Consider the following 9,464-nt stretch of genomic DNA (forward strand, 5'->3'; position numbering starts at 1 on the left):
CTTGGAGGACAGAAGAGGGTGTCAGATACCTTGGAAATGGAGTTAAGGGAAGTTATAAATTGTGATATGGATACTGGAAACCAACCTTAGGTCCTCTGCAAGAAAATTAAATGCTGACATATTTCTCTAGGCCTAGCTAGTATTGGTTCATTTTAAACAGAATTCCCTAAAGTGGCACAATATAGTGAACCTACTCAGAAATCCCCTCCAGTGTTTCCAACACATAGACAAGTTCACTTAACATTATTTTGAACGTTGTTTTAGCTTGACTTCTTATATTGTAAAATGTAGAAGGCCACGCACCAAGTCTCCCAGACTTCTCACCTGTGATTGCTCATAGAAACCTAGACTTCCTAGATACCACTGAAGAGATGCTCTGGCCCTAGACTTGGGTGTAAAACTGGCCAATGGGAGATGGCACATTTTCTGACAATCATAGCAGAGGAAGTGTTCAGCTCTTCTCAGACATACAAAGAAGTTTCTAACATCTACGTCCTAGTATCTTACCTGCCAATAGAAAGCAATGGTAAGAACTGGGTCCTGTAAGATATCCCTATGCATGCTTGGTGTACTGGTTAGTTTTGTGTCAACTTGACACAGCTGGAGTTATCACAGAGAAAGGAGCTTTAGTTGGGGAAATGCCTCCATGAGATCCAGCTGTGGTGCATTTTCTCAATTAGTGATCAAGGGAGAGAGGCCCCTTGTGGGTGGGACCATCTCTGGGCTGGTAGTCTTGGATTCTATAAGAAAGCAAGCTGAGCAAGCCAGGGGAAGCAAGCCAGTAAGGAACATCCCTCCATGGCCTCTGCATCAGCTCCTGCTTCTTGACCTGCTTGAGTTCCAGTCCTGACTTCCTTGGTGATGAACAGCAGTACGGAAGTGTAAGCTGAATAAACCCTTTCCTCCCCAACTTGCTTCTTGGTCGTGATGTTTGTGCAGGAATAGAAACCCTGACTAAGACACTTGGTATCCCTCTGGTCTTTCTTGACATTGGCTGTGTCACTTTAGAATAGGTAGCATTGGAATCTAGTCTCTGGTTCTCTTGGAAATTGTATAAACTAAGACATTTTACAAATCCTTTTTTACTTAAGCCATCTAGAGTAGATTCTATTTTCTGCAACTAAGAATCCTGTTATATCTAGTGAGGTAAAAATGGAATCATGGAATCACCAGAGCAAACTCAGAAACACAGCTGAGAGAGGTCTCTGCTACTCTGAATTGTAAAGGGGCTAAGAGCTTTACCTACATTCTACAAATTTCCTTGTCAGCTAAGTTAGTTAGATCAGCATCAACAAAGCCAAATACAGATTTATAGACACCAAAGCAGGGAAGGGCAAGATGGCTCAGCAGGTAGCAAGCTTAATGGCCTTTGGCTCCTGAAGTCCACCTAGTAAGAGAGAACTGACCCCCAGAAGTTATCCTCTGATCTCCACATGCTACCCACGCTGAATAAATAAATTAAATGCAACAACAGTAAATAAAGGTTATTAACTTCCTGCTGAGTGAAATTCCCCCCCCACCCCCACTTTCCTTATCTACTAGTTTCAGTATCTTTATACACTATTTCTAGCATTAAAAACTTCAGTTTGGAGTCCTTGTAATGGGTTGTTTTCTTGGCAAGACAAAGATTCACACAATCCCTCCTTCAGTAGGAAAGAAACCAATCAAAGCCTATCATTTTGGGGAACCCTCTGAACAGCTGATGAAATACATTCAAATGCTTTCGTCTGAGATTTAGTCTTCTGTTTATAATCCTCTGCCTGGTCCATGCTCTCCTGATTTCCTAAACCACCTCTACTGCAGCCTTGGCTGCTTGAGTCCCTGCAGACCTGCATTTTTTTCCCATGTGTGTGACCACCCAATCTACACTACCAAACTGCCTTCCACACTGCGTGCCCCTCAGTCTATTAACCTGTCTCCCCTAAGTGGGAACCCCCAAAGGCTGGGTGCAGGCATTGCTTGCACACTGGCTCCAAGCAGATGTTTACAGAATGCAATAGCACCTGCGACAGAAAATCACAGGCAGCGGTGAGATGCTCTGCCAAGGCTCAGGTACAAGGGCTCAAGTGCGATCTTCTTTGCATATAACACCCTAGTGTGTACAAGAGCACAGAGAATAGGAACTCAAGAGGAATATCGGGCACCAGGAAGCTTTAATGAGCCGGAGCACCTCTTCTACCCTGTCCCTCCCTCCTCCCCCTCCTCCTTCAGTTCTGGACAGGTCCAGCCTGTCCAAGGATGTGGCTCTCTTCAGCTGACGTTACTTCTGTCCCCTCAGCCGCTCCAGCTTCCTCCGAAGGTCTGGGGGCAACTTCGCTCGTGTTGCCAACAGTTCTCGAAGCCTCTCTTTGGGAGTCTTGGTGAGTAGGAAATTGCAGGGAACGGGGCCCTCTTCAAAGGTGACCTGACAGTGTTGTCTGACTGTATGGTAACCCTCAGCACTGGCTGTCACCACGTAGTCCCCAGGTGTCAGCAGCCGCCAGTAATCTCCACCCCAAGCTGAGAGGAGAAAAAAAGGTGAAGTCAGGCTGGGTTCAAGGATCTTCAACTTCTGACAAGTCGAAAGGCCCCAGCTCCTCTCTCTGCCACACACACCTGTTGTAACATCGTGGTTAATGCCCTCCACGGCAATGACAGCATCTGCAATGCCGAGCTCTGTGTCTTTGTCCCGGACAACTCCGGTAATGCCCATGCGCACCTGTATAGCAAAGGAGATTAAAAGTTTTTCTTTAGTTTATTCTTCTCTCATTTATTACATCCTGACTGCAGTTCCTTCCACCCCCCAATCCACTTCTCCACATCCCCTCAGAAAGGGGTAGGCATCCAGGCATATCAAACATGGCTTATCAAGTTGCAATAAGACTAGGCATCTGTCCACATATTAAGGCTACACCAGACAACCCAACAGGAGGAAAGGCTCCCCAAAGTAGGCAAAGCAGTTCAGAGACAGCCCTTGGCTTCTACTGGTAGGAATCCCCAAGAACACCAAGCTGCACAACCATACGTATGTGCAGAGGGCCTAGGTCAGAGCCCTTCAGGCTCCCTGTCGGTTTCTGTGAGCCCCTAGGAGGCCAGGTGAGCTGACTGTGTTTCTTGTTGTGTCCTTTGGCTCCTACAGTCTTCCTTCCCCTCTCCCAGCAGATTCCCCACGCTCTGCCTAATGTTTGGAGACTTTTGTTTTAAGGCAAAGTCTCCCTATGTAGCCCAGCTATCCCTGAGCCTGATTCTCTTGCCTCTACTTCCCAAGTTCTGGAACTACAGGTGCAGGCCACCTCAGTCTGTAGAAAAGCTTATTACAACCTTGAGGTGGATGTAAGATTTCAAATTTGAGATTAGTCTAGGCTACATGGTGAGACCCTATCTTAAAAGCAAAAAAACAGAGCCGGGCGTGGTGGCGCACGCCTTTAATCCCAGCACTTGGGAGGCAGAGGCAGGCGGATTTCTGAGTTCGAGGCCAGCCTGGTCTACAGAGTGAGTTCCAGGACAGCCAGGGCTACGCAGAGAAACCCTGTCTCGAAAAACAAAACAAAACAAAAAGAAAAGCAAAAAAACAAACAAAAAAATTTAAAGACGCCTTTCCTTTACATAAGAGTGACTTCGCTAACTTTCTGGCTGTTGCCTTGTGAGCCTGATAAGGTGGCAGTTTAGCACACTCCTAGATGACAAACTTTGTATTAAAATTATCTTCTAATTGCTAACTTATACCTGATCTTTGGGCTTTCTGTAGTGCAGCAGCGTCTCTCTCTCTCTCTCTCTCTCTCTCTCTCTCTCTCTGTGTGTGTGTGTGTGTGTGTGTGTAGCCAGTGAAGCCCAGCAACCCCCCTTTTCCCTTCGCAGAGCCTAGGTTCCAGGTATTTATGAGGATGCTCAGTTTCTTACATGGGTTCTGGGATCGGAATGTCAATCCTCTTTTAAAACATAATGTTTTGATGTGTACTTATTTTGTGTGCGCCTATGTTTGTATGTGGGTACACACACGCCATGGCAAGTGTGTGGAGGTCAGAGAGCATGCAGCAGTGAGAGCATGTAGCAGACAGCCCTCTCCTCCCACGACATGTGTTCCAGGGATTGGACTTCAGTTGTTAGCCTGCTTAGCAGGGACTTTACCTCCTGAGCCATCTCACCCCAGGGAGATGTCTTTTCAGGAAGCCATGGATGTTACTATTATAGAACCACTTGTAGGGATCTTTGTCCCTGAGGAATGTAACATTTTATGCCAGGGCTGTTTTCCCATCTGACTAATGTCTTTTCTGAGAAACACTATCCTGACAATAACAGGCTTGGGACAATTCTAGAGACCACCCCTTAGCCTCAAGTTGTTTCTGGTTCCATTGGCTAAGAACATCTGAAACCACCCTACTAGCAAATGGCACTTCCTGTCTGATCATTCCAATCTGATGTCACTTGTGGCCTGCAGCGTCGTGGAAATCTGATGCCAGTTAAGGCGGCTGGCGTCCCAGTTCTTTAAGGTACAGCTCCTAGACTGGACTGGAGTAATTCAGGGAGGCTAGGAAGTGGGGCTTAGACCCCACCTGCTCCAGGTAGGTGAGCAGAGCATCTTTGTTGTTTTCCCACTCCTGAGGCAGCTCCTTCTCATGAGGGAACTTGTCACAGGACAGCTCCACCGTGACCTCAAAGCAATTGGTGTGTAGGTAGCTGAAGTCGTTCATGCCTGGGGATACCAAAGACACTGGAGTGTTAACTGGGGAGACAGGGGCTCCACTTTCCCAGTATTCTTGATAGACACCCAGGGTAGGGATTGACAGTAAGCACTGTACACCACAAGAGACTATTGTGGGAAAGGTAACAATGGAAGCAGGACTAATGCCACTCTCAGGCACATACTCCCAGGAACTGTGTGCCAGTCGGCTCCATTGATTACGTTGCCGTGCAAGGAGAAGTCCTGGCTATGACAAGGTCGGCGGTCGGTGTCCTGCATGGCCCTATTCGTGCCAGCGTAGACAGTGCTGAGCCAGCGGAAGACAGCATCATCTGGTGTGGGAGTGAGCTCACGAGCAGCCCATGGGGTCCGAGTCATGTCGAAAGGATAGGACACCACAAGCTCACCCCCATGGAGGTTGGCACTCAGCACAAACGGGATGCGCTTCATCCATTTGATCACTGCCCATGTTTCAGGAGCCACCTAGACGAGGGGAAGAGAGGACAGTCCGCACACAGAGACAAGGGGGCCTTAGGTGGCCTTCCACCAGTGCTCCAGCATACTCACAGTGGCATTGGGCAATGTATAGTAGGTAGGCAGTGGCAGGTGGTGGTTGGGGACAGTGTGGGGTACCAGGCCATCATCCTCTGCATACCACAGTTGTGTGTTGAGGTCAGCAAAATTGTGGTTAAGGTCAATGCCCTGGTGGGTCCAGCGGCCCTCTGCCCAGCCCACCAGCTCTGAGCCCTGCCAAGAAAGGGCCTTGTTCAAGTCAAGCAGGCTCTGGGTATCATACAGAAGAGACAGGAAGGCCATCATGCCAGGTGGCCTACCCTGTGGTAGGCAGTCTCATAACCATCGGGATTCATGGAGGGCAATAGATGGATTCGTGTCTCGGTGAGCAGCCGAGTCACTCGCGGGTCCCCTCGCAGGAACTCTTGACATAAGAACTGCATCAAAAGCAGAAGCAGCTCCCGCCCCAGGGCCTCATTCCCATGCATTCCAGCCACATAGCGGACCTCGGGCTCTCCTGGAAACACACGGAGGCTTAGCGTCAGCTTGCACCAGTGTCTGCCTGTGCCCACCTCTTCCCATGCCATCCAGCAGTACCCAGCTCATGCTCCCCAGGATGGTCTGACATTTCCATCACATACAGCTTCAGACCCTGGTGGCTCTTCCCAATGCTGTAGATGCGGGTGATGTTGGGGCACTGCTCATTCACCTGTTTCATCAGCTGGGAAGCAGAGAGGAGCGCGAGGCGGTTACACACAGACCATGCGGTTACACACAGACCATGCATAACCATGGAAAGGCTTACAGATCCACACAGATGGTTGTAACATTGAATGATCCAGAAAAGGCACAGGAGCTGGGGTTGGGGGTTGGGGGTTGGGGGGCAGAAAAGGCGTGGTGTCATGACAAGGGTAACTGGAACAGAACTTAGAGATCGAGAGAAGTAGGAGAAAGGGGGACGCAAAGACAGGGGACTCATGGGTAGTCATAGCCAGTTTGCCCTGGTGGGAAGGAGATAGGCAGACCTCCTTCCAGGGTCAGAGGAGTCGTGTCTGACCTTTCTCATAGCTTTATAATTGTGATGCCGGAAGTCCAAAGAGTCAGAAGATTCCAGTGTGTGGGCCTCAGGGAACAGGTCATTAGGATCTGGTAGAAAGTGAGTTCCAGATAAAAGGTCATAGTTCTTAGTGAAGAATGCCCCCTGGAACCAGGCCCTGCCCATATAGCCTTTGCCCAGCTGCCCACCTGAGACTGGGCAGGCCAGGATCTCTGCCCGGAGGCAAGGCGCACCTCCCTGAAACCAGGTCTGAGGCAGCAGGCGAACGAATCGAGCCACCTGAGGCTCTGGCAGAAGGTTCAGCACTGGGGTCTCTGCGTCTGAATTGGCAGGAAAGACCTGGAGATATGGAATGCCTTGCTGCTCAGACCTGATGCTGGCTCAAGATCGGGGAAAGGAATTAAGGCTCTCATACCCACAAGCCAACCCTCCCTGGTGGGTACAACTGGAGACATGCACTGTGTTAAACATGGACCCCCATTTCCACAGCTCCTGTCAGCGGGCAATCTTGGACAACTGTGTTTTCTGGCATGGTCTCCGCTCATTAAGACAACATACCCATTCTGGAGTATTGTACCAAGGAGGCCCATGAGATGGAAAACCAGAGCCATGAACAGGCAAGAAGCAAATAACCCTGAGGCTCACGGTCAGAAGGGATGTCCCAAAAAGAAGATGCAGCACCTACCCCATGGTGGAACTAATGGGGCTATCCCAAAGGAGCTAGTGCTTGGTAAGTAACTTCCCTGTGAATGCACAAAGCCCTGGATTTGAACCTCAGCACTGCAGAAACTCCAGCTCTCTCCTGGAGTCTACGTATGTATCTGTTTATTTGCAGTGTTCTTCCCAGCCCAGCACCCTAATGAACTGGTCCCAACCACTAGGGGGTCACTCACCATGTCCATCCCGGTACTGTTCCTACTCTTCCACCAGGTCTGGCTGTCATTGCTGAACTGGACCTTGAATGATGTGACCCAGTCATACCTGGTCACAGAGATAGAGAAACATTCGTGTGCCTGCAGAGCCACTAAGTGGTGGCACTTCCAAGTCTGACTGCTAACAACCTCCAGGCTGAGCGTGAGCCTCACCTCCACACAGAGTTTCTGCCCTGCGTCACAATTCCCGAGAAGCGGACAGGATTCTTCGCGTCCACCTGAAGCCAAGGCTCGGTGTCTTGTTGTTCAGCGCACCAAGCGCCATCATACAGGTCGCCGTCCTCCAGACCTGACTGTGGACACGAGGTCGTGGTGATCAAGCCCAGGTGGGCCACAGAGAAGAGCGAGGGTGGGGGGAGACAAGGAGATGGTCCCTACCCCTGTGCTTCCCTACTCCTCCCTCAGATCTGGCTGAGCTAGGGCCCCTGACCTGGATATTGAGCCGTCCTCGGTGTGCTCCAAGACCAAAGGACTGGCTGCTGGAGGCCTCCAGCTGGCTATCTGAGACCCTCAAGGACTCCAGGCCTAGAGGGGGACATCCTGGGGTCAGGATAGAACAGTGAGACAGGGTTAGATAGAGGGTAACCAGAGAGGCTCGAGAACTGAGCCTAAGCTTGTTCACAGGCTAGGCGGGGCCCCCGGGGTAAGCAATACCTGGTTCTTGTTTCTCCGGGAGAGTGAGGGTCTTTGCTGGGTGAGTGGTCACCAAAGGCCTGGCAGTCACCGAAGGACCAGGCTGCCTTAGCTTCTTTCGCTTCTTGACAACGATCTTTTTTTTCTTGATGACTCGAAGCCGGACATGTCGTTCTGAGGTCTCTAGGGTACCAGGAGACAATGTACCAGAGAAGAGAAGAATGTCATGAAACCCAGACGGGAAAGGTCTGCTAGCCCAAGGAGGCATCTGAGCATATGGGACACCTACAACAATTACTGACGTCCTAGCACAGCAGGCGAGACCTGTTACCTAACTCCACCTGCCTCTTGTAGTCACATCTTCAGTTCTTTCTTCTTAACACAACAACATCTTTGGCCCACGTCCCCTCTGACTCTCTGATTCAGTGGAGAGCAATACCGAGCTATTAGAGACTGGTCACTCTGAAGGTCTGAAGTTAGTTTTTAACCTCCAGGCCTTGCTCTGGTCGGTCCTCTTTGGTAATACTACTTCCCGTCTCTAATCTTGCATCTACCCTCATCAACCTCCAAGCCTTATCTTCAGACTAAGCCTAGGGTCTTGTCCTGAATGAAGTCCATGCTTGACCTACCTGCTGGCCTCAAAGCTCCTAACTCCGAGGAAGAAGTTGGGAGGCCAGTCTGCCTGCGCCCATCAGGAGACAGATTTTTCCTCCATGCAGCCTCACTCCCTGTCTTTCCCCCTCCAGTCCTTGGCCTTAAACACCATCCTGCATAGGCTTACTCCTGTCCCCTTTTAGTCTGGTGTCTCTTCACCTTTCCAGATTCTGGCCTCAGTTTCATTTGTGAAGAAGGCAGGCTGGAGTTGGGGCAGCCAGCATCCCGCTGGGCCTGCTCTAAGACGGCTGACTAGGTCTGGCCAGAATGGGGCTGCTGAGTCAGCAGCCATTGCACAGGGCTGTGCGTGTCCCCGTTCACAGGGCAAGCTGGAGGACCCAGCTGGGGGAGTGGGTCTGACCTGCCCAGCAGCCGACCATGGGACCCAGAGCTCACCATTTGCCTTTGTGGACGGCTGTGCAACGCTGCTATGTGGAGCCAGAGTTGAGCCCGGCGCCAGGCCCGGCACTGAGGCGCTGGGCGCCCCCAGCCCCAGACCGACGGAAGGCGCAAAGGCTGTCACAGCGAGCAAGAGACCCCACATAGCGGGAAGAGTCGGCGAGTGCGGTGCGCCGAGGCTCTTGGTGGGTTCTCTTCTTCCTGCGGGCGTCTGCGGAGCCCCCCGCCCCTTCCTGCCCGCCCGCCCTCCGCCGCCCCACGCCCCTCTGCAGCCTCCGGCCCGCCCACAGACACTCGCTGGAATCCGACACCCTAGGAAGTGGGGGGGCTGCGGAGAGCCGCGACATCTCCCTGGGGCGGCTGACTCTGGTGAACCGCGAGGACCCCCAGGGGGCGGCGGACTGGGGTCCAGAGACCCAGGGTCGCAGCCTTACCGGTGTCCGGCCCTGCACAGGCAGCAAAGCCACCGCACATTCCGTTCGACTGCGCGCGCCCATCCCATCTGCAGGCACCTATGCAAGGGCGCTCTGCACGTGGTCTGAATCTTAGTCAAACTTCAGTGTGCAGGCTGATAAACTGAAGCTTGTATTGGGCCTCGTTGACGTGGCCAAGGTAA

General features: G+C 51.4%; 1 protein-coding gene across 1 annotated transcript; it reads right to left on the reverse strand.

The window, feature by feature from the left end:
• Positions 1-2,134: 2,134 nt before the first annotated feature.
• On the reverse strand, positions 2,135-9,110 carry Cpxm1 (carboxypeptidase X, M14 family member 1). Its single transcript, XM_021194153.1, has 14 exons — positions 8,846-9,110; positions 7,817-7,978; positions 7,593-7,702; positions 7,316-7,455; positions 7,124-7,211; positions 6,419-6,569; positions 6,231-6,319; positions 5,771-5,894; positions 5,494-5,690; positions 5,228-5,407; positions 4,846-5,143; positions 4,533-4,672; positions 2,596-2,698; positions 2,135-2,499 (listed from the first exon to the last, which is right to left on the reverse strand). The coding sequence occupies exons 1-14, from the start codon at positions 8,991-8,993 to the stop codon at positions 2,261-2,263; spliced, it is 2,169 nt and encodes a 722-aa protein (XP_021049812.1). The 5' UTR covers positions 8,994-9,110; the 3' UTR covers positions 2,135-2,260.
• Between the last annotated feature and the right edge of the window lie 354 nt (positions 9,111-9,464).

Source organism: Mus pahari, chromosome 3 (assembly GCF_900095145.1).
Source record: "Mus pahari chromosome 3, PAHARI_EIJ_v1.1, whole genome shotgun sequence".
Classification (NCBI taxonomy): domain Eukaryota; kingdom Metazoa; phylum Chordata; class Mammalia; order Rodentia; family Muridae; genus Mus; species Mus pahari.

Bases quoted from the DNA above. Each gene is read 5' to 3' on its own strand.
- Cpxm1 (XM_021194153.1), bottom strand. From the start codon at position 8,993: ATGTGGGGTCTCTTGCTCGCTGTGACAGCCTTTGCGCCTTCCGTCGGT. The intron at 7,456-7,592 runs GTCAGGGGCCCT...TCGTGTCCACAG, and splicing joins GAGGACGGCTCAATATCCAG to TCAGGTCTGGAGGACGGCGA. The intron at 4,673-4,845 runs GTATGTGCCTGA...TGGTATCCCCAG, and splicing joins CTGGCACACAGTTCCTGGGA to GCATGAACGACTTCAGCTAC.